At 36.9% G+C, this 26,232-nt stretch overlaps 1 protein-coding gene across 1 annotated transcript in view; it reads left to right on the top strand.

Moving 5' to 3' along the window:
* Positions 1-26,232, top strand: part of LOC124777336 — a 798,431-nt gene that overhangs the window by 726,528 nt on the left and 45,671 nt on the right. Inside the window, exons 21-23 of the mRNA XM_047252702.1 lie at positions 2,450-2,645; positions 21,706-21,915; positions 24,170-24,369. Of these exons, the coding sequence (XP_047108658.1) occupies positions 2,450-2,645; positions 21,706-21,915; positions 24,170-24,369 (606 nt within the window). The remainder of the gene's footprint in view (positions 1-2,449; positions 2,646-21,705; positions 21,916-24,169; positions 24,370-26,232) is intronic.

The following is a 26,232-nucleotide window of genomic DNA, read 5'->3' as shown; positions in this document are numbered from 1 at the left end:
ATCTCCGTAACGCTATCACGGTTACCAAATAACCCAGTGACGAAACGCGCCGCTCTTCTTTGGATCTTCTCTATCTCCTCCGTCAACCCGACCTGGTACGGATCCCACACTGATGATTTCTATGTATTCGCAATACATTACATTTGTCTATGTTAAGGGTCAGTTGCCACTCCCTGCACCAAGTGCCTATCCGCTGCAGATCTTCCTGTATTTCGCTACAATTTTCTAATGCAGCAACTTCTCTGTATACTACAGCATCATCCGCGAAAAGCCGCATGGAACTTCCGACACTATCTACTAAGTCATTTATATATATTGTGAAAAGCAATGGTCCCATAACACTCCCCTGTGGCACGCCAGAGTTTGGTGACAGAGTGGTGAGGGGGAGGGGTAAAATTGTAGAGAAAGACATAAGTGTGAGTACAGTAAGCCCATTCAGATAGGTGTAACTGGCAGTAGCTGTTTAGAGGTGAAGAGGTTTGCACAAGATAGACTAGTATGGGCAATTGCATCAGTATTCGGACTGAAGACCACAAAAATCAGAGGTCTGTAGTGTCTACTCTTCTTTTACTAGTTTTAAAAGGAATTTAATTACTTTGACATTGCTTAAAATTGTAGGAAAACTTGGGTTATTCAGTTTACACAAAAGCAGAATGGCATTTCAAACAGTGGAAACATGTGTTTCTTCAGTTTGACTACAAAGGAACTCTTAGTTTACTTTGAACAGATTAAGAAGAAAATTGCATCCAAATCCAAGCTCTTCAATATAATGAGTAGATGAGAGTAATGAAGAATTATTGTTTTCATAAGGCATAGGAATTTGAATTTGCTAGTCAGCTAACTTCAAGAGAGGACATTGTCCAAGAGCTTACAAACATTTTCAATTTTGTTTATGTGTATGTTGACTATCAACATCTCAACTACTTGAACAGTGGTTATGTTACTCCTTGCATTATTTGGACATATAAAAATAAATCCTTACTCAGATTTTTTAAAACTGTAGTTATGTACCTTATCAAACCAACCCAGGTAATCCAGATGGGGGGGAGGGGGGCAGCAGCTTCTCAATGGTCAATATGTGCTCTTCTCAATTTTTTTGTAATACTTTCTCGGGCAGAGCTCACAAAAATGTTCATTGTATTCTGTTTATATCTTTCTCATACACTGAAGTACCAAAGAAACTGGTATAGGCATGCGTATTCAAATATAGAGATATGTATACATTCAGAATACAGCGCTGCAGTCGGCAGTGCCTATATAAGACAACAAGTGTCTGATGCAGTTGTTAGATCGGTTACTGCTGCTACAATGGCAGGTTATCAAGATTTAAGAGAATCTGAACATGGTGTTATAGTCGGCACAGCATCTCTGAGATAGCGATAAAGTGAGGACTTTCCCGTACGGCCATTTCACGAGTGTACGGTGGGAATCAGTGCAGCCCAAAAAAGATCCTGCAAGAACGAGACTGATGACGACTGAAGAGAATCGTTCAACGTGGAAAAAGTGCAAACCGTCTGCAAACTGCTGCAGATTTCAGTGCTTGGTCATCAACAAGTGTCAGTGTGCAAACCATTCAACAAAACGTCATTGATACGGGCTTTTGGAGCCGAAGGCCCACTTGTGTATCCTTGATGACTGCATGACACAAGGCTTTACACCTCATCTGGGCCCCTCAGTAATGACTGGAAACATGTTGCCTGGTCGGATGTATCTCGTTTAAAATTCTATCAAGCAGATGGACATGTATGGGTATGGAAACAACCTCAAGAATCCATGGACCCTGCATGTCAGCAGGGGACTGTTCAAGCTCTGTAATGGTGTGGGGAGTGTGCAGTTGTAGTGATATGGGATCCCTTATATGTCTAGATACGACTCTGACAGGTGACACGTATGTAAGCATCCTGTCTGATCGCTGTATCCATTCATGTCCATTGCATTGCGCATTCCGATGGACTTGGGCAATTCCAGCAGGACAATGTGACATCCCACACATCCAGAAAGTTGCTGCAAAGTGGCTCCAGGAACACTCTTCTGAGTTCAAACAGCTCCACTGGCCACCAAACTCCCCAGACATGGATATTATTGAGTATATCTGGGATGCCTTGCAACATACTGTTCATACTCTTATGGATTTATGGACAATCCTGCTGGATTCATGCTGTCCATTCCCTCCAGCACTACTTCAGACATTAGTCAAGTCCATGCCACATCATGTTGCGCCACTTCTGTGTACTTGCGGAGACCCTACACGATATTAGGCAGGTGTACCAGTTTCTTTGGCTCTTCAGTGTATCTTTCATCATATGTATCTGATGAGACAGGAAGTAACAATCCTACAGAGATTTTGTAACTTCTTTCATAATTGTGAGATATAAAAAGTATTACTAATGCTTTCTGTTCAGCATGTGTTACTTAAGTAACTGAAATACTTTCTGATTATATTTTGCAGCCAATTTGTGGAAGCTTGTTTTGGACCATTCTCTGCACAGCTTGCTAAAGTTGGTCCCTATCTTGCTTTAGAGAAAGAAGTCCAGGATTTAATCACTGCATTACATGAAAAGCTGGAAAGGCGGCGAAGGGATCTGCAAACTGGCCTCAGTGTAGGAATGCGCAGTAAAATAAAACTTACAACAGTAGATCTCAAGGTAAAGCTGTAGGCTACAGTTATAAATGAATCACTCTAAAATAGGTAGATATCTTTTGCACCATTTTCTGGAAAGCATTGAAGCCCTCAGACCTCACTCTTTATTGATAGTTTCAAGTTACACGAATCTGTTATTTGATTTAATTACTTAATAATTGTAAATGTAAAATAAAATTAAATTTTAGGAGCAGGAATAATCTTTTATCCATTTCCACACTGAAGCCAAAGAAAAGCTGCAAGCACTGAAGAATTACACACAAATCTTGTTTTTCTTGTTGAACTGCTAACAGAGTAAAAAAGAATCCCTAGTTGTTTGGAGTTTCAATGGTCATGTTATTTGTTGCTATGTCCGTACAATGTTCACCACTGTAAGCAGTAGTAAAAATTGTTTTTAAAATTCCAATAGATTTTTCTTCAGCATACTCTCAGTTAAAGGTGTTCTTGTAGAACATAATTACCTCTGCTGGAAATTATAGTTAGCATTATACATTTTTGTTCTGGACATAAAATCAACCTCAGTATAAGAAATTATGATTGTTATTTGATAAAATCCTTTTAAAAAGGTATGAAAATTCATGCCCACAAACACAATTGCTAGCAAAGGATTATTTTAAAAAGTCCACCTTATGCAATACATAATTACTTCTTTGTAGTCACTCCATATGTGTTTTGTAATTTTATGTTCTAGCTTTACCAGGTAACTTGTTGATTGTGTCAGATATAAGTAATAGCTTTCATTGTTAGTTGCTTCCATTTACAGAGTAAATAGGTGTATTTCTTTAAGCTTCACATTATTTTCTCATTTCATCTTCATAGCTACATGTACATCTACGTTTACATACATCCTCTGCAAGCCACCATAGGTGGAGTGTAGCTTGTACCACTACTAGGCGTTTCCTTTCCTGTTCCACTCGCAAATGGAATGAGGGAAAATTGCTATCTATAGGCCTCCATTGTTGTTGTTGTTGTTGTTGTTGTTGTTGTCGTTATCATCATCTTCAGTCCAAAGACTGGTTTGATACAGCTCTCTGTCCTACTCTATCCTGTGCAAGCTTCTTCATCTCCAAGTAATAACCACAGCTTACATCCTTCTGAATCTCCTTTCTCTTTTCATCTCTTGGTTTCCTTCTGCAATTTTTACCCCCAATACTTCCCTCCCATACTAAATTGGTGATTGCTTGATGTCTCAAAATGTGTCCTACCAACTGATTCCTTCTTCTAGTCAGGTAGTGCCATAACTTTCTTTTCATCCCAGCTCAACTCAGTTTCTCCTCATTAACTGCGTGATTTACTCATGTAATCCTCAGCATTTTTCTGCAGCATCATGTTTCAAAAGCTCCTTCTCTTCTTGTCTAAACTGTCTAAACCGTTTGTCCATGTTTCACTCACATACATGGCTTCACTCCATACAAATACTTTCAGAAAATACTTCCTAACACTTAAGTCCATATTCAGTGTCAACCAATTTCTCTTCTTCAGAAATGTTTTTCTTGCCATTGCCAGTCTGCATTTTATGTCCTCTTTGCTTCAACCATCATCAGCTATTTTGCTGCCCAAGTAGCAAACACCATCTACTAATTTAAGTGTCTCATTTCCTAATCTAATTTCCTCAGCATCAACCGATTTAATTCGACTACGTTCCATTATCTTTATTTTGCTTTTGTTGATGTCTGTCTTATATCAGGGTGTCTACGCCCCAGGACAACTGGTAATTCCAGGAAAAACCCGGGAATTTTTTTCATCCGGGAAAAACCTGGGAATTTGTTAAAATTATGGGAATTTTTCATTGTTTCAGGTTTCAGTTACATTTTTGTACTTTTGATTATTAAGAACTGATACTCTAATCAAGTAGTTTACTGTATCCTGTTATTGCAGAATAATACTGCAGCAATAAAACATAAACGAGAGGAAAGAACCACAATAAAATGTAAGTTGCTAAGAAAATGCGCCATTTACGACAACAAAATACAGTTCATACACCAGCATCTGCGAGCAACAGAATGTGTCAAAGGCTTAAAGAACGAAGACTATGCAGTACTTCATAACAACAAACTGCTTCCAATGAGTGTGACATCGTAACTACAGTAGAGTCTTGATCATCCAATCTTTGGTTATCCAACCTTCTGTGTTATCCAACCCTTTCATTGCGCCGGCCGTGCGCCAGCTGACAACAGATCAGTGGCTAATGTGTTGTTTGTTGATACTCAGTTCATTGTCGCCATCTGCTACTACTCACTACTCAATGCTAACTTAGATATGTAGTGGAGTGAACATGTTGCACTTTGTTTATTGTAAAAATTTGTGGTGATGACTTCAAAACAGAAAAAGGTGGTCGTTTCAGTGGAAGAAAAACTTAAAGCTTTAAAAAGAATAGACAATGGTGAAACTTTATTAAAAGTGGCACAAGATTATATCGTCGGGAAAACAACAGTTGGAGACTGGAAAAGGAACCGCAATGAAATTGAGAAGTGGTATTCTCAGCGAGCAACCTTGGCTGTTTTGGAAGATCGGAAAACCATGAAAAAATGTGATTATGAAAAAGTAAGTGAAGCTTTGTTGTTATGGTTTACTGAACATAGAGATAAAGGTGTATCCATGTTGGGACCTATTTTGCAGAAAAAAGCCTTAAAGTTTCGTAACGAACTAAACGAAAGTGAACCTGATTTCACAGCTAGTCTAGGCTGGCTCGATAGATGGAAGAAAAGATACAGAATTCAGCAACTTAATGTCTGTGGTGAAAAGCTTTCAGCAAATTTTGAAGCTGTTCAATTGTTTAGGAATAAACTTCACTAGGTATTGGACAAGGAAAACTTAACAGGCGATCAAATTTTTAACTGCCACGAGACTGGTCTCAATTACAAAATGTTACCAGAAGAAACATTAGCATCGAAGGCCGAAAAGGCAGCACCAGGCTACAAACATAGTAAAGAAAGAGTGACAATTCTTGCATGCAGTAACACCACAGCCAAATTTGAAAATGAAACTGTCTATGAAAGGTAAGCAAAAAAAACTGAGAGCATTTAAAAATGTATCTAAAAATGCTTTACCGGTGAAATATTACAACCAAAAAAATGCTTGGATGATCTCAGACATTTTTAAAGAATGTTTTTTTAATGAGTTCATGCCACAAACTGTAAAGTTTTTGAAAGCCAACAACTTGCCTCACAAAGCACTGTTGCTTCTAGACAGTGCCACTTGTCATCCTAATGAAGATGAACTTCAAGATCAAGATATAAAGGCCATGTTTTTGCCTCCAAATGACACATCCTTATGGACCAAGGGACCTTAGAGACATTGAAGAGAAACTACCGCAGAAACTAGTTTTCCTCTTTAATTAATGCTATGGACAAGGGAGAAGACATGCTAGAGCAGTTGCACCGTATTAATTTGAAAGACGTAGCTTATGACGTGGCCTAATCTCGGGAGAGTGTTGAGGCAAATACAATTGCAAAATCCTGGAAAATTTTGCTACAGGAAAATCAAGAAAATTCTCCAGATGATGAAAATCTACAGCAGCAGACTGAACCAGAAAACACTACCCCGCTTTCATTGTTATGAAAAGTTCTGGGATGTGCTGATGCCACAGAAGATGACATAAATGAATGGATTGTCCAAGATGAAGAATTTGAAGTGACAGATGAAGAAATAGTCAACATGGTAAACAAAAAGGAAGAAGACAAAGAAGCGGATGTTGTGGAGGAAAGTGCGCCAAAGATTTCTCACAGCGAAGGACACAAGGCCTTAGAAATTGCTTTAAAATCTGTAGAGCAACTGGAGGAAACATCATCTACCGAGGTTTTACTTGTTAAGAGACTACATGATTTAGCGGAAAAAAAAAAAAAAAAAAAAAAGGCAGCCAAACAAAAGACAATTACTAACTTCTTCACACAGTAAATATCTATTCAGTCTAATTTGATTTGTATTGTATTAAATGTTTAACTCATTTAGCCTACTTTAATTTTTGTGTTTTTTTTTTGTATTGCCAGAGGGCCCATGCGCATGAGCAGTTGAGTCGCGTATCTTGCTACTTGAAGTGGGCTGTTAGTTGTATCAGTAGTAGCAACAAGCTGCCAGATGCTACACGGAAAAAGTTTTCTTATGCACCCAATCTTCTCCACGTGACCCATGTTTTCGTATTGTGATTTGCTGTTTTTCCTTGTTTAGAGCTCTCATGACAAATGAAAATAAAATGGATATCTGTGGCCGGGAGTTATCAAACGAATTAAAGTACATTCACATAACTACAGAAGGCTAAAATATGTTATTAGTCACAGTTTTCTGATTTTATTGTATTTCATTTCCATGTTTCGGGCAGTCTTTCAGAACAATGAAGCTATTTTTGTCGGTTTGGTAAAGAAATTTGACCTTTACAAATTTTTTCCGCAGAGGCAGTCAGTTTATTTGGCTAGTTTCAACTGTTTGCTGTATTTCATGTACATGTTTTCATCCTCTGGCACATATGGCATTATGCCACAATAAAGAACCAAACATGAGATAATACAGTGCTGATACAACAAGAAAATTTGCATCCTGAAAACTGCACTGAATAACTTAATATCAGGTTGGGGCTTCGATTTGTCTAAAACAACCAACACACTCACTCATGTACTTAATAGTGGCCTGAATAAATGGAGTGCTGCGCTTCTGGTAATTCAGAAGTTAGTCTTCACATACTGCTGTGTACATAGGGTCAGAGGAGCCCAAAACAAACAAAAGTTGTGTGGTCTGTAATGTCGTGATTGTTTAGCACTTTTCTGAAATCTTATTAAACGAAAAATTTTAAGTAAAAGTGAATAAATTCATTTTGCTGTTTTACTTACCTTTGTTTACCTTTTTTCTTCAAACTTGATTTTTTTCTGAAAAAGGGAATGTAAGAAAACAAACACATTCATTTTTCTCTTAATTTTCTATGGAATTTGTTTTAAAATTTTATGTACATGCAAATAACTGTAATTACGCGAATTTACTGTAGTGATTTACCTCTGTTTACATTTTTTATTTTCTCGTAATTTTATACGAATTTCATAATAAAATTTATATTTTTTGTAATCTTTATATGGAAAAAAGTGAGCAAGAAATTAAAATTTGGAAGAGTAGAAGGAAATTGTAGGTACTTGCTAACTTTCTTAATGAATCTCTATGAATCTCAACATACGAATTAGCATTTTAAGATGAATTACACATTTTAGTATAGTTTACTTAATTCCGATGGTCTTGGAGTATTCTGTAATCCCGTTTCTGTAAGATTTGTTAAAGCTGTATGCGTACAAATATGTGGGCTTCTTGCGTTATCATAGCTAAACACACACACAATAGTGCCTGTTTTCTGGTGCTCTCTGGCAACTGCTGAAATGCAGCTATTTCTGACAGGTTGCTGGAAAATATTGCGAATGGTGGTTTGAAAAGAGTTGCTTTCAAAGTGAATTTCCTTTTACGCAAGATGAATTATGTTATGTGTGTGAATGTGCAAGCAACGTCTTGAATCACACAGAGTTTGACTCTCATTTAAAACTTAATACTGTGAGGACCAGCCACTTACAAGAACTTCAGGCCCAGAAGACCAGACATTTCTGTCTTTATTTAAAATTTTACTGGAACATTTGTGTGATGTATCTTAGTAACACACACACACACACACACACACACACACACACACACACACACACACACACACAAAATTGTATTTGAAAGCTTAGCTTTTCCTGTAGCTATTCTATGAATATTAATTTGTTTGTTCACGCTACTTAACAGTGGTATTGCTATTGGCTGACTACCTCATGTGTCCTATGCTCTGAATATCTGCTGTCATCGGCTGGTGAGATCTTTATTTATTTTATTTATTTATTTGAGATACATATTCCATAGCTCCAGTATGGCGTGATTATGCATGGATGTGGAACAAGTCAAAGCAGATACAGTATAGATATCATACAATACAATAGATAGTGGTATATTACCATAGTAGATGAATGATTCAAAACTGGTACAATACAATAATATAATAGAGATAATAAACAATGCAATACAAAAATACAAAAGTGAGAAAAAACAATACAGATATAATGACAAAGAAAATAATCTGAATTGCTACTCAAATTATTTATCTCTGCTGAAGAATTCATCTGAAGAGTAGAAACATTTTTCCAGTAGGAATTCCTTTTAGCTTTTCTTTGAATAGGGTTTTATTTTCTGTCAGACACTTACTCGGGAGTGCGTTAAAGATTTTTGTACTTGCGTACTTTACCCCTTTCTGTACCAGAGACAGATTTTTTCCATTCACAGTGCTTATCACCTTACCGTCTTGCGTTATAATGATGGTATGCCTCATTTGTTTCATATTCAGAGGAATCGAGAAGTGTGAAAGCCATGAGTGAGAGGAGATATTGTGAGGTACTGGTTAATATACCTAACTGTTTAAAAAGATTGCGACATGGGGGTCTTGGACTACTTTTTTCTGGCTTACAAAAATTTTTTTTGAAGGTGGTGAGTTGCCCCAAAAGATTATTCCATAGCACATCACTGAATGAAAGTAGCCAAAATATGCAGACTTTGATACATTGATGTCTCCAATTTTGGAGATTATTCAGATGGCAAATGTTGCTGAGGTAAGCTTTTTTAGTGTTTCCTGTATGCGGAATTCCCAGTTGAGCTGGTTATCTATGCGAACGCCTAGGAAATTTGTGCACTGAATGGTCTTTAACTCTTGGCTCGTGTGTGCAATTTCAATCCCTTCTGTGCTTATGTAACTGGATTGGAACTGCATGTAATTTGTTTTACTGACGTTTATTGCTAGAGAATTTGCTGTGAACCAGTTCATAGCATTTGCAAGTTCTTGGTTGGCATTTAACTATACATCAGTGAAGATTTTGCTGGCTGTCACTATACTTGTGTCATCTGCAAGCATTGTGATATTGCTAGCACTGTTGGAGGACAGGGGCAGGTCATTAATATAGATAATAAATAGGAGGGGACCAAGGGCTGACCCTTGTGGAACTCCATGATGTACTGTTACCCAGTTAGATTCTACCTCTCCTGCTTGTAGATTGTTAACACCTAATACTATTTTTTGTTGTCTGACTTCTATATATTGCCTGAGTCAGTTCCCATTTGTCCACGGATTCTGTATTGGGCTGCTTTCCCTAAAAGTATACTGTGATCGACGCAGTCGAAAGCCTTAGTCAGGTCACAGAATACACCAACAGGTAACTTCACAGTAACTTACTTCATTCTGTCATGGAAGACACCTTGATTTAGAGAGGCATTGAATATATGAGCTAGAACTTTAGAGTTGATTGCGGCTGGTTTTTAGCAGTTTGCTGGAAATATTGTCTACACCCTATGAATTTTTACTTTTTAGAGAAACTATGGTTTTTCTTACTTCTTGCACAGTTATGGGGGCCATATCTATCATGTATGTAGAGTTACGGAAAAGTTCTTTCATAGTTTTTATCGCCTTTTCTGAAGAGCCATTGCATGCTGTTTTCTTAGCAACAGTTAAACAGTGCTCATTAAAGATTTTAACTACAATATCTTGATTTTGAACTAGCTTACCTTCATTGTTAAGAGCAATATTTTGAGTCTTGTTGGGGTAATTTGCACCAGTCTCATTTCATGTCACTTTCCATATAGTTTTGATTTTATTAGTGTAGTTAATTTTTGAGCACAGTTACATACTTTTTGATTTCTGAATGACTTTGTTCAATATTTTACAGCATTTTTTATAGGTATTTAAAAGGTTAGGGTCATCTGATTTTTTTTTTTTTTGAGGCAATGCACAATTGTCTCTTTCTTTTGCATGAAATCCTAATTCCAGTGGTAATCCAAGGCTTGTTGGTGGATTTTTTAGTATGGGTTTTATATATTATTTTTAGGAAAGTACTTTCAAATATTAGAACCACTTCATTACTGAAAAGATTGTATTTGGAATTGGCATTTTCTGCTTTATATACTGGACCCCAGTCTACGTTTTGGAGATGCAATTTAAACATCTCAGTAGTTTTGTCGCTAGATTTCCCAGTAATTTTCCAGTTGGGACCACTATTAATCTCACAAATACTTGAATTGTTAATGGTGAGTCTTTGTCCATCATGGTCAGAGAGACAATTCACGACTTGCCTAAGAGCTATGTCATCAATCTTGGTTATGTTAATAAATATATTATCAATTAATGATTTTGTTCATGAAGTTATTCACGTGGGAAAATTTACAACAGAAGCAAGATTATATGAGGACATCAAGTTCTCAAGGTCTGTTCTGTTTCTGGAGTTCGTTAGGAAATTTGCATTGAAGTCTCCAACAACTATGTCATCTCTACTGAGTGTAAATATGTGCAATAAGAATGCATCTAACTGTTTAAAAAAAAATGTTAAATTTACCTGAAGGTGTCCTGTATGAAGCTACTACATGTGATGCTGTTTCTGACATATATCGCTACTCCACCTTTTTCTATGAATTTTCTACAGTAAGATGTTGCTAAGCAGTAATTATCTATAGCAAGTTTTTCGATATCTGATATAACATGGTGCTCACTAAAGCACAGAACATGGGCACAATCTATACCTTGTGGCTCCTGGATATTAATTAAGAGTTCATTAATCTTGTTGCTCAGGCTACATATGTTTTGATGGTAAATAGTCAGATTTTGATTTCCAGAACCGCTTACACATTTATCCCTAAACAAGAAATATCAGTTGACAGAGTGAGTTTGGTATTTTTCACTATCCATTTATTCAAGTTGGTCTGTTTCCATGTACTGGGAGGCTGGGAAGAATCAGCTTTACCTGCTTTTTTAAGCAGCCATTTGTCCAATGTCGTCTGTCTGTACTCATTACATTCCTGCAGTCTTCTTGTGTTGTGGAGCACTCATTCTTTGAAGGTGTGTGTTTTGAGTATACATTGTTCCTAGCATTTACGACGATTTCACAAATAATGGATGCTAAGTGACATTTTCCGTGCCGATTGAGGTGGAGGCCTTGAGTGGTGTAAAGTTCTCTACTAAAATTTTGCACGTTAACCATTTGTACATTTGCATAACCATTGCAAATTTCTGCATATTGACTGTTTGTATATGCTACTGCCCTGTTAACACACGAGAATTGAGGCAAGTCATACCTGTGTGGAATATCGAGAACAATGACATTTGAGTCATCTAGGTGGTTTAGAGCAGATTTTAAGGCATTAACAGCATGCAGACCATCGTTCTGTGAACATCATTGCATCACTACAAATTAGAATGAAGTCTTCCTTCATTGTGTTTCGAGAAATATTGTTTACAGTTGAAAGCACTTGGTCAAAATGAGCGCCCGGTTTAATAAAACCTGAAGCATTTACTTCACTGTTTACACTTCTTATTTTGTGTGCAATGCCTCTAAGATGACTATCACCCATTAAATATACATTTATTATTCTTGCTGCATTTGTTGTGTCAGTTAAATTAATTGTCATCTTGAATGTTGAATTTACCTCGCTTCTGTTTACGAGTGATGGTTTTGGCTGGCGAGGTTCCACATTTTGCTTAATAACAGGCTTTTCTTCCAGATGGTGCACAATTTGATGTTTTGTAGATAGGCCTACCGTTTTTTGGAACATGGCAGGAGAATTTGTTACTAAAGATGACGGAATGTTCATGCTATGGTTAGCCTTACCGGTACACCCAGAATGTGTTGGAATACTTGAAATGCTGATGGAATCTTTGGTCACTATGTACACTTTATCTCTGTCGTATTCACTTACGCCCTGATCGGCAGTTTTTAGTTTTCTATGATCATTTTCAAGACATTTGAGTCTATCACCTATCACTTTGTTTTCTGCCAAGGATCTGTGCACAATTTCTTGCAACAAATTAATAGTTTCACCTAGTTTTGCTTTGTCAGGATGGACTTCACATGTTACACACTTACATTTTGAGCTGGATGATTTTTCACTGCAGATTTTTTGCGTGGCACTAGACTTGAAACTTTGCGAAGCAGTTTTGTTGATCATCTTCATGCCATTGATGCCAGATAACATTTGAAAATTCGAAATAATTGGAGGCACAAATTCACTAAACTTCTCAGTCACTGCCGCCATCACATGACATGAGCTGTGATTGGCTCAAAACGCATCAAAATCTCTGTTTCAATGCTTCAGAAACTAACATGCTGCGTTTGGTGGGATTTGACTTAATACTTTGTAATATAAAGATATCCAGCATACAGTAATACGAAAATATGCAGCGTACATGTTGCTGCACATCAAAGATCTTTCCAAAACGCTTTTTTTTTTTTTTTTTTTTTTTTTTTTTTTTTTTTTTTTTTTTTTTTTTTTTTTTTTTTTTTTTGGGGGGGGGGGGCATTTTCTAAAGTGCCAGGAAGTTCTACACCAGTGTATAAAACCTTAACCATTGAAAGGATTGATAAGTTTTCCAGTTTCAAGGGAAAATATACTGTCACTTAACACGGTAAAAGTATATGTTATCCCAGGAAAAGTGTATTTTTAACTGGGAAATCAGGGAATTTTTTTTCCTTGTTCACATATACATCCTGTATATTCTCCTTTCAAGACATCATCCCTTATATTCAACTCCTGTTCCAAGCCTTTTGCTCTGACAGAACTACGATGTCATCGGCAAACATCAAAGTTTTTATTTCTTCTCCCTCAACTTTAATTACTACTCCAAATTTCTTTTGGTTTCCTTCACAGCTTGTTCAGTGTACAGAATGAAGAACACTGGGAATAGATGACAATTATATCTCACTCCCTTCTCAACCCTTGCTCACTTTCATGTCTGTAAAAGTTGTAAATAACCTTTCACTCCTTGTATTTTACTCCTGCCAGCTTCAGAATTTAAAAGAGAGTATTCCAGTCAACATCAACAGAAGCTTTCCTAGGTCTATAGATGCTGTGAATGTAGGTTTGCCTTTCCTTAACCTATTTTCTAAGATAACTCATAGGATCAGTATTGACTCGCATGTTTCTACATTTTTCCAGGATCCAAACTGATCTTCTCCAAGGTCAGTTTCTATAATTTTTTTCCCTTTTTCTGTGAAGAATTTGTGTTAGTATTTTGCAGTGATGACTTACAAGACTGATAGTTCGGTAATATTCACACCTGTCAGCACCTGCTTTCTTTAGAATCAGAATTGTTACATTCGTCTTGAAGTCGGAGGGTATTTTGCTTGGCTCATACATCTTGCATACCAAAAATTAACAAAGAAATTCCATGTAACAGAAGCTCTATGAAAAGAAACTTCAATGAAAAAAACAATTAACTGTATTCAGAAATACATTAAGAGAGGTTGAATGGCTTTATGGCAGCTGTATTTCAAGTAGTAGTAACTTTGACAAATTTTTAAGCAGTTTTCTTGGTGTGTTTAATGAAACTTTTCCACTTGGAACCATATGTAACAAAATCACTGGAAAAGTTAAATGGATAACTCTGGGTATAAAAATTTCTAATGCTAGGAAGAGGCAACTACATAATGAACTGAAATATAATAAAAACAGGTATTTTACCGAATATGTTAGACATTATAAAGCTACCTTCAAAAAGTTGTGAAAGCAGCCAAACAAATGGCAAACAATAAGTTCATTTCACAACATAAAAGTAAAACAAAGGCAGTGTGGTCTCTTGACAAATCAGAGTTAGGTGTTGGAATTAATAGAAATGAAATATCTAAGATTAAAGTAAATGATAGCCTTATTGTAAACTCAGCTCAAATATCGAATCAAAGTAAACCCCTTTGGACTCCAGCAAGGAGCTGAGTATCTCATAGATTTTTTAAAAAAAGTCTCAATAAAGCATGTGGAAAATATCATATTATCATCAAAAAATAAAAACTCAGCTGGGTGCAATGGGATACCGACTAAAGTGATTGAAGCAGTGTATCACATAATAGCACCTCCACTAACTAAAATAATTGATCAATCTTTTGAACAGCGATGCTTTCCTGATACGTTGAAGTATGCCAAAGTCAGACCTCTGTTCAAGAAAGGGTCGAGAGAAGACATGGAAAACAATTGTCTTATTTTTATTCTTCAATGTTGTCGAAAGTAGCTGCAAACCAGATACAAAATTTTATTGTAAAAAATGACATTATTATAAATAATCAATTTGGATTCCAACCAGGAAAAAACACCCTAGCTGCAGTAAATAACTTTATTGAAAAGACATGCAAAGCACTGGACTAGAGGAGTTGCTGGCATTTTCTGTGATCTTAATAAAGCTTTCGACTCTGTAAACCATGCCTTGCTTATCTACAAATTAGATAAATGGGATTAAGGGCAATAGTCTCAAATGGCTTACATCGTACCTGCAGAATAGGAAACAAAGGGCAACTATCACTTCAAATGTGTTGAATTATTTTTCGAAGTGGAGACAAGGTGTGTCTCAAGGCTCCATTTAGGGGTCAATCTTGTTCCTATCCTGTGTGAATGACTTGTCCACAAATATCAATTCCCCATCAGTTCCGTTTGCAGGCGATATTTCTGTTTTAATTGAAGATGGTGATGCAGAAAAAAATCCCAAGCTTCGTTGTGAACACACTGGTTACCCTAGGAAACTGGTTTCAGTTAAATGGATTGAAACTGAACATTGCAAAAACTCATATGGTACATTTCCAAACCAAATGCTCAAAATGTGCAGAGCTTAAAATAAAATGTAGTAATCAACTTATGGAAGAAGCTGACACTGTCAAATTCCTAGGACTAAATGTGGACAAGAACTTGAACTGGAACACACATATTGACTCCTTATCAAATAAACTAAGCAGTTTTGCATTTGCAATGCAGATACTTGTGAACTATACCAAAATGAGTACATGAAAAATGCATACCATGGTTATTTTGAATGTGTCGTTAGGTATGGTATAATTTTCTGGGGAAGTTCAAGTAGAATATGTCGTATACTGAAACATCAGAAAAAAATTGTCAGATACTTGTGTACCACACAGAAAACAGAATCTTGTTGCTAATTATTTTGACAACTGCAAATCCTAACTGTATCCTCCATATAAATTTATGAATTATTATCTTCCTACACAGCAGGCAAAAATTATTTGAGGAAAATCATTTTAACCACACATACAACACAAGAAATAAAAATAATTTTATGCTTCCCACTCACAAATTTAAATTATATGAATGGGCTCCACAGTATGTGGGGATGACAATATGTAACAAATTAATGGGCAAAAATATATTTAATGTTAAGCCAGAGATCCTAAAAATAAGGCTACATCATATTCCGGGGGGAGAAATGCTACTTTTTGATAGAAGAATTTTTAGGGGATGACATGATAGTTTGAGCTAGGGTAATTTAGTGTTAGATCTTGAGATACTGTTTTTATTATTGTTATTATTATTATTATTATTATCATCTATGCCTTTTGTGTTTATAGGACAGAATTGTATTATTATTATTATCATTATGCTGTATGTAAACATCAGCTTTCTATGTTTATGGTAAATTTTACCAAACTTTTGAAGTGTCTCCTGTACCTGAATCAAGTGATTTTGATTATATATGTTATGAAACTAATAAACCACAATTCACGATTAGCTAGTTCTCCCAAGGATCTCAGGCAGTTCTGATGGAATGTCATCTGCCCCCAGGGCCTTAGTCTTTCTGTGCTCTGTCACATACTTCTTTCAGTGTCATACCTCCCATTTCATCTTCATCTATGTCCTCTTCCATTTCTATAATATTGCCTCCAAGTTCATCTCCCTTGTATAGACCCTTTAGATACTCCTTCCACCTTCCATCTTTCCCTTGTAAGGTTAGGACTGGTTTGTCGTCTGAGCTCGAGAAATAGTAAATGCTGTCAGGGACAAAAATGAAATAATAAAAGTGCTTCAGAGTGATATCAATGCTTTAAACAATAGGTACATTCCTCTCAGTGACAAATACAATGACTTAGAATTGAAACTATGTGGAAAAGAATCCCATCCGAGTGACGTCCACACTTCGAGTTAGGATAAATGGCACTGAGCAAAAAACATTGTCTCCTCGAGTATTGTGGAGGAGAAAATCAAAAGTGTCAGCAAAATAACTGTGACCAATAAATTCACTGCACTGGATTTTGAAGATTGTTAGGAAAAACTGTGTGAAAAAAATGCTGTTCGGCACTCGCTTTCTAGTGAATACGAGACGTCTGATGTGAAAGTGCAGCAGTGTCTGCAGAAACACGAGGTGAAATTATTTGGGGATGGCCACATACGAAACATTTCTAATCTAATGTTGATGTAGGCCGGGAACAGTCTAAGTATTTACAGTGAAGTAAAACCATGAGGCAAATTTCGACACAGTTACTGCTGGTATAAACAGTGAACGCTCCGAACTCACAAAAAAGAACTGTGTAGTGCTGATCGGAGATGCAGACGAGGTAAACAAAAACAATGCCAACTAATTCATCAAGAAACTGATCTTAGTAATATAATATTTACACTTTGCTAATGTTATTGTAGCCACTCTACCACTCATGTGTGACCTGACTGATTGGTCATGTGTTAGTACAGAAATAAGGCAAACTTACAATAAACTGAGATATTTTTTATTTTTGTGCTAAATTTACAAACATAAAATTATTAGATATTAGTGGCTATGAAAGGAACAGTTTCACTGGACGTGGTATGCACCTGAATCAGTGTGTCAAAAAGAGAAACTACTAAAACGGACCAAATCTTACAGGGTTTGGTCCAAAAATAACGACAAGCTTCCTTAAGAGGAAATTAAAACACACAAAAGTAAAACACAAGATCTTAATTGTTCAGAGAGGGAACAAAAAAGATGACAAGTAGGCCTACTTACCATGCTGCAAGTCAATATTTGCAGCACTAGTAACAAGCTGTTAGAGTTAGAACATTGTTGAAAAAAAAATAAATAAATAAAAAGTGATGTAATGTGTGTCTCAGAACACTGGCTTGCAGAATATCAAGTAGATTTGTTTATACCTAATGAGTAAATTCTGGCAGCTATAATGTGTAGAAATGAGGGAAGAAATGGAGGGGCCGCAATATTTATCAGACAATGTATACAATTCTCTAAAATACATGTAAGTTCATACTCATCAGGATTAAACAGTGAATTTACCTGTATAAGACTGATATACCAAAATATTGTACTTGTTAGTGTGTATAGATCTCTAAACAGTGATGTTAACTTATTTTTCAAGAAATTTGAACAGATGATGAGAAACATCTTAAAACTCAAAACAAATGTAGCAATATGTGGTGATTTCAACACTGACTTGCTAGACACATAGGAACTCAACACAAAAACATTCTTAAACCTACTCAGATCACTAAATCTGTATTATGCTAACAACAACCAGACACATGGAAAAGCCTGTTTGGACAATATTATAGTTAATTTTTCAAGAGACTTACATAGTGTAAGCATTGCTGAAGAATGTTTTGCAGATCATGATCCTCTACTCCTAAAATACCAGTATACACAGTCGGATCAGAATTATAAGGTTGCAAATAAGAAGCCAAGCATGACATGGGTTAGAGGTCAGAAAGAGCAATATGTTACATTATTCACAGACTCCCTCAGAAAAGTAAACTGGTACTTTGTTTATGAATATGACTCAGATCAATCAACTGTCAAAACTCTATTTAATAATTTTTTTAAGATATATGTTGACTTATGGTACTCTTGCTCACCAATGAAAAGAAACAGTACTAAACCAAATAGAAAAGGTAAAAAGCGTAAATGGTACACTGATGACTCCGCTAGTATCCCGGAAAAGGTGCTTTCATTGTACAAAACATATAAAAACAATGGCAAATGTGGGACAGAACAAAATGATACGTATTATGAAGACTACCTAAAATGTAAAACTCATTACAAAAACAACCTTAAACTTGCCAAACAAGCTGCTTATGAAAATTACGTTGAAGGAGCCCCGAACAAATGCAAGGCTGCTTGGGATATTATAAAACAAGAACACTCTTCCACCCAAACATGAGATGTTCTACTCAAGCCAGAAGAGCTCAATAAATATTTTACAACTACAGTAAATGAATTAAAATCAAAAATTAAACAGTCAGACATACCAGCAATTGATATACTTGCTGATCAGCCACCTAAAAGTCACAAATTTCACTGGGACCATGTCACACCCACAGATATAATGAATATTGTTAGAAAATTTTCGAACTCGAAAGGCATGGACTACTACTGGCTATCTAACTACTCAATAAAAAGGACAGTACACCTCATTTGCAATCCACTTGCTTTTATTATGAATAAATGCCTAGAAGTTGGAAGAGTTTTCCTTGATCAGCTCAAAATTTCCAAAATTGTACCTATATACAAAAATGGTGGAAAACACCTCCCTGAAAACTATAGACCAGTGTCTATTGTACCAATCTTTTCCAAAATATTTGAAGCCATTTTCCACAGACAGCTAAGCAACTTTTTTGAAAAGTATGACCTTCTCTGTAATAGACAGCACAGTTTTCGACAAGGGAAAAATGCCACCTCTGCAGTCCTAGAAATAGTTAATCAGACATTAACTGCATTTGAAAATAAACGAACAGTCTCACTTGAACTTTGTGATCTGAGTAAGGCATTTGATTGCATCCCCTTTGACATCCTACTAGCCAAACTAAAGTGTTATGGTAAAAGTAATACAGAGTTAGAAATGATCAACTCTTATCTAAATAACAGGAGACAACTTGTGTCAATTCAAAATAGACAATGTTCTATGAATAGTGCCACATCTGGTGTATCTCAGGGCTCTGTCCTTGGTCCTTTCTTCTTAATTGCTGCAATTAATGATTTGCCATCATATGTTGGGCCTGAGTCAGTTATCTGCTATGCGAATGATACAGTCTTAATCAGCACAGATCGAGATTTATCAAAGGCACACCAGAAATCACAGGATACTCTCACCTTAACACTAAACTGGTTCTTGGCTAACAAACTTCTATGTAATCCAGAGAAAACTCAGCATCTGCAGTTGCAACTGGCTAAAGAGGTAGAAACAATACACATCGATTCCAAACTTAACTGATAACCCTATGTCAACCAGTTCTGTAAAAAGTTACCAAGGGTGTGTCCTATCTCATCTGGAAACTGTCTGACCTGGTGAGTAACAAATATGTCAGAACAGCTTACTTTGGACTTTTTCAGTCTCATATATCTTATGGGCTGCTACTATGGGGCCACTTATGTCATGTCAGTGATGTACTACTGATGCAGAAAAAGATGCTACGAATAATGTGCAAGGTTGGTCCAAGGGAACACTGCCATCCTTATTCATCAAAATGAAAATAATGACAGTGATAAATCTTTATATTTATGCATCACTGATATGTGCTGAAATGAACAGAACAAAATTTTAATGCCAGAGAGAACATACACTTTCACGACACCAGAAACAAAGAGAGTATTGACATTCCTAGACATAGGCTGACAAAAACAGGCAACTCTCACAAAGTGAACAGTTTAAAGTTATTTAACAAATCACTACATACTCAACTCAATACACCTTTCAATAATTTTAAAAGTAAACTGCACAAATGGTTAATAGACAATCCATACTATAGTCTTACAAAGTTCTTTGATACTTGTAACATAGATATTGAGTTTTAAGTCTCTGGCAGCAATACTGTACAATTGATTAATGTTGCATAAATAATTTGTACTTGTAATGTAAACACTGGAACACGTGAGGCAATACTGACCTTACGACTTATCTTAGAAGAAAGATTAAGGAAAGGCAAACCTACGTTTCTAGCATTTGTAGACTTAGAGAAAGCTTTTGACAATGTTGACTGGAATACTCTCTTTCAAATTCTAAAGGTGGCAGGGGTAAAATACAGGGAGCGAAAGGCTATTTACAATTTGTACAGAAACCAGATGGCAGTTATAAGAGTCGAGGGACATGAAAGGGAAGCAGTGGTTGGGAAGGGAGTAAGACAGGGTTGTAGCCTCTCCCCGATGTTGTTCAATCTGTATATTGAGCAAGCAGTAAAGGAAACAAAAGAAAAATTCGGAGTAGGTATTAAAATTCATGGAGAAGAAATAAAAACTTTGAGGTTCGCCGATGACATTGTAATTCTGTCAGAGACAGCAAAGGACTTGGAAGAGCAGTTGAATGGAATGGACAGTGTCTTGAAAAGAGGATATAAGATGAACATCAACAAAAGCAAAACAAGGATAATGGAATGTTGTCTAATTAAGTCGGGTGATGCTGAGGGAATTAGATTAGGAAATGAGGCACTTAAAGTAGTAAAGGAATTTTGCTATTTGGGGAGCAAAATAACTGATGATGGTCGAAGTAGAGAGGATATAAAATGTAGGCTGGCAATGGCAAGGAAAGCGTTTCTGAAGAAGAGAAATTTGTTAACATCCAGTATAGATTTAAGTGTCAGGAAGTCATTTCTGAAAGTATTCGTATGGAGTGTAGCCATGTATGGAAGTGAAACATGGACGATAAATAGTTTGGACAAGAAGAGAATAGAAGCTTTCGAAATGTGGTGCTACAGAAGAATGCTGAAGATTAGATGGGTAGATCACATAACTAATGAGGAAGTATTGAATAGGATTGGGGAGAAGAGAAGTTTGTGGCACAACTTGACCAGAAGAAGGGATCGGTTGGTAGGACATGTTCTGAGGCATCAAGGGATCACCAATTTAGTATTGGAGGGCAGGGTGGAGGGTACAAATCGTAGAGGGAGACCAAGAGATGAATACACTAAGCAGATTCAGAAGGATGTAGGTTGCAGTAGGTACTGGGAGATGAAAAAGCTTGCACAGGATAGAGTAGCATGGAGAGCTGCATCAAACCAGTCTCAGAACTGAAGACCACAACAACAACAATGTAAACACTAACTAATATAGTAACTTCTTATGTATCTTGACATCATTATAAAGCATATTTTCACTGCATATGGTCAATGGCAAATAAAGAATCTGAATCTGAACTCACAGCACCTGAAGAAGATGACTAACTCAGTCATCGAAATATTTTGCATGAAATGGAAATGACTTGTCTGAACACACCATTAATTCTTGGACTTTATTTTTTTCTGGCAACATTTTTTAATAATTGTATTTTCAATGTATATTCCAGATCGCTATCCAGCAAGCAGCTCTCATGTTAGAAAGGTTTTATCCGAGCCACGTCCTGCGGCGGATACCTAACACTGAAGAGGAGTTCTGGGAAGGGCGAGGTCTTACAGTGGGTGACTGGGCCGGCTTAGCCGGCTGTATGTATACAGATATCTTCAGTCTCGACTTTCTGACACCACTCGACGATTCTGACACTAAGTTTCGCTTAGAGGTTGGTTTGAACACGGTAGTGGGTGTGAAGTAGTTTTGGCAATGTATAATTTTCACAATTGTATATTTAATTTAAAAAAGTTAATAAATGTTTGGAAACAAGTGGAACTTCAATTCACAGAAAGAAGTGAACAAGCTTTTTTTGTATTGTACACTCGTACTAAGTAACTTGCTGAACACAAGATTCACTAAGAGAAGCTGTTCAACAATAACTTTTAAAATATAATTTATAAACTTAAAGATTTGCCTCCAAGAACAAACTAAAGAAAGTTGCAGATTGAAAACCTTCAACATCAGACACAACCAAAAGGTGGAAATGTTAACTTTTGACACTATTAGTCTCTGACTTCACTGAATAGTCTTATTTCCTTCAGCCTTTACCTCTATTTCACTAGATGAAGGTATTTGGTTCTCTGAGAATTATTCTTTGTTTTCGTGCATTGCAAGAAGAACTTTTTTCTATCTTTGGTTGAAGCTATATTTAATGAATGGTAAATTAAAGTTTTGGGAAATATATGACATGAGGTATTCATAGATGTGTTACCTTTTGTATTGAATCTTTGTATAATTTCAGTGAAGTAATTAATGACTGTGATGTGGTTATTGAAGAAACAGTGCCCTGTATTAACAAAACTAAGGGAATAATCAGCATGACTTCATTAGAAAATGATTTAGTTGTTCAATCTGAGGAATTTAGATTTTTATATAAAGTGTGGAATACCAACACTATGATCATATTTAGAGAAACAACGATGAAGAGATATTATATTCTGACCACTCCAAATGACAAGCCAGTCTGTCATTGATGTTCCACTTTACTACTCTATCTAGCGATGACCCCTTCTGTTAAACTTCTTCTTTCCCACTGGTTTGTCTTCTGCAGCATTCACCCCTTGCCTGTTAGTTCAGTATTTGTCACACTACCTTTTCAATTACACACAGTTAAATCTTGATGTTGTCTCCTCTGTCAACATGAGCTTCTCATGATTTGTCTTTTGCATTAATGTTGCCATTTTTTCTGTTGGGTTTTGTCCTCTATTTCATATATGCCCTTTTCAGCATTTTAATTTGCAGCTTCTACTTTTTTTCTATTTTTATTCCTCCTATTTCATTTTTGTCTCTCATCACACTTCTAACTATATTCTGCCTTTATAACAACAAAAACAATTAATTTTTAACAAAATAATTTAATTTTATAGATAAAAAAATCTACTCATCAAGCAGTGGGAAAACACACACATAAAAGAAGGTTTCAATTAGGCAAGCTTCCATAGGCAGTGGCTCCTTCTTCAGGCAGAAGGGTGGAAGGGGAAGGAGGAGGGGTGAAGGAAAAGGTCTGGAGAGGTCTAGGAGAGTGATAGATTTTGGGAAAGTCACCCAGAACTGTGGGTCAGGGGAGACTTATCACACGGGATGAGAAGGAAAGACTGATTGTTGAGGATTATCTAGTTAAATTATATTCTGCTTTTAGTTTTATTAAAATTCTCAATGGCATTACAACTTGAATAATCTGCTCTCAGTGCTGCCTATGTTTCTATTGGTTTTTATGTGTGTGTGTGTGTACATACATCAATATAAGGAAAAGACAGATTGTTACTCACTGTAAAGATGACACATTGAGTTGCAGATAGACACAACAAAAAGACACTTACACATAAGTTTTTGGCCAAAACTTTCATCAGAAAAGGAGACACACACACATTTATTCACACAAGCAAGCACATCTTATGCACACATGACTGCCATCTCTGGCAGCTCAGAATGGTACACTGGATATCGTGGTCAAGTATGTGTGAGGTGTGCTTGCTTGCATGAATGAATGTGTGTGGCCGGCCGCTGTGGCCGAGCGATTCTAGGTGCTTCAGTCCGGAACTGTGCTGCTGCTACAGTCACAGGTTTGAATCATGCCTCTGGCATGGATGTGTGTGATGTCCTTTGGTTAGTTAGGCGGACTGATAACCTCAGATGTCAAGTCCTATAGTGCTTAGAGCCATTTGAACCATTTTTAATGTGTGTGTGTTTTTCCTTTTCTGATGAAGACTTTGGCTGAAAGCTAATGTGTAAGTGTCTTCTCATTGCACCTGTCTGCAACTCAATGTGCCATCTTTATGGTGGTAGCAGTCAATCTTTTCCTTATATAGTTGATATTTCAACCTGGAGTGTCTGTTTTTAAATACATACACAGTACACTGATGATATGATTTTGTCTAGGCATTTCTTGTAGTAGTTACTGATTTGCATTTTTCTTTCACTAGGCCCACCAGTCAGTAGACTTGTCACGCTACACAGACATGATAAGATGTGTAGAACTAGGTACAGGAGCACCTGATCTATTAGGACCAGTTTACGCACCACGTGGAAATATCCAGGTACACTCTCCATACCTGGAAGTGTCTGCCTTCAATCCTCGCAGCAGGACATCGGTCACTGGCCGCAAGCAAGAAAAGCGAACAGGGTAAGCTTCTTTCTGAGCATTTGAAATAAGCTGAGAAAAGCAAAAATTGACAAGTCTTTCACTTACTTGTATTGTTACTTTGATTTTTATTCTCTAGTGAAAGGTTGAATCTTACCACCAGTAGCTGAAATTCCAGTTCAGTTGATACACACATAGTGAAATACCTAATCCTAGGTTTTGGGCAATCCATGAACCATGGACCTTGCTGTTGGTGGGGAGGCATGTGTGCCTCAATGATACAGATAGCCTTACCGTAGGTGCAACCACTATGGAGGGGTATCTGTTGAGAGGCCAGACAAACGTGTGGTTCCTGAAGAGGGGCAGCAGCCTTTTCAGTAGTTGCAGGAGCAACAGTCTGGATGATTCACTGATCTGGCCTTCTAACACTAACCAAAACGGTCTTGCTGTGCTGGTACTGCGAATGGCTGAAAGCAAGGGGAAACTACAGCCGTAATTTTTCCCAAGGGCATGCAACTTTACTGTATGATTAAATGATGGTGGCGTATTCTTGGGTAAAATATTCTGGAGGTAAAATAGATCCCCATTCGGATCTTTGGGTGGTGACTACTTAAGAGGACGTCATTATCAGGAGAAAGAAAACTGGCGTTCTACGGATCGGAGCGTGGAATGTCAGATCACTTAATCGGGCAGGTAGGTTAGAAAATTTAAAAAGGGAAATGGATAGGGTAAAGTTAGATATAGTGGGAATTAGTGAAGTTCAGTGGCAGGAGAAACAAGACTTTTGGTCAGGTTAATACAAGGTTATAAATACAAAATCAAATAGGGTTAATGCAGTCGTAGGTTTAATAATGAATAAAAAAATAGGAGTGCGGGTAAGCTACTACAAACAGCATAGTGAGCGCATTATTGTGGCCAAGATAGACACGAATCCCACACCTACTACAGTAGTACAAGTTTATATGCCAACTAGCTGTGCAGATGATGAAAAAATTGATGAAATGTATGATGAGATAATAGAAATTATTCAGGTAGTGAAGGGAGACGAAAATTTAATAGTCATGGGTGACTGGAATTAGATAGTAGGAAATGGAGAGAAGGATACATAGTAGGTGAATATGGACTAGGGCTAAGAAATGAAAGAGGAAGCCGCCTGGTAGAATTTTGCACAGAGCATAACTTAATCATAGTTAACACTTGGCTCAAGAATCATGAAAGAAGGTTGTATACATGGAAGAACCCTGGAGATACTAGAAGCTTCCAGGTAAATTATATAATGGTAACACAGAGATTTAGGAACCAGCTTTTAAATTGGAAAACATTTCCAGGGGCAGATGTGGACTCTGACCACAATCTATTGATCTTGAACTGTAGATTAAAATTGAAGAATCTGCAAAAAGGTGGGAATTTAAGGAGCTGGGACCTGGATAAACTGACTAAACCAGAGAACTTCCTGGCAGATTAAAACTGTGTGCCCGACCGAGACTCGAACTCGCGACCTTTGCCTTTCACGGGCAAGTGCTCTACCATCTGAGCTACCGAAGCACAACTCACGCCCGGTACTCACAGCTTTACATCTGCCAGTATCTCGTCTCCTACCTTCCAAACTTTACAGAAGCTCTTCTGCGAAAGTTTGGAAGGTAGGATACGAGATACTGGCAGAAGTAAAGCTGTGAGTACCAGGCGTGAGTCGTGCTTTGGTAGCTCAGATGGTAGAGCACTTGCCCGCGAAAGGCAAAGGTCCCGACTTCGAGTCTTGGTCGGGCACACAGTTTTAATCTGCCAGGAAGTTTCAAGAATGGGTAGGTTTGAGGGATGAAATAGTGAAGGCAGCAGAGGATAAAGTAGGTAAAAAAAAAAAAAAAAAAACGAGGGCTAGTAGAAATCCTTGGGTAACAGAAGAGA

This window comes from Schistocerca piceifrons, chromosome 2, assembly GCF_021461385.2.
Source record: "Schistocerca piceifrons isolate TAMUIC-IGC-003096 chromosome 2, iqSchPice1.1, whole genome shotgun sequence".
In the NCBI taxonomy this organism is placed as follows: Eukaryota; Metazoa; Arthropoda; class Insecta; order Orthoptera; family Acrididae; genus Schistocerca; species Schistocerca piceifrons.
Note: the sequence above shows the minus strand (reverse complement) of the source record. Positions and strands in the feature narration are given on the sequence as shown.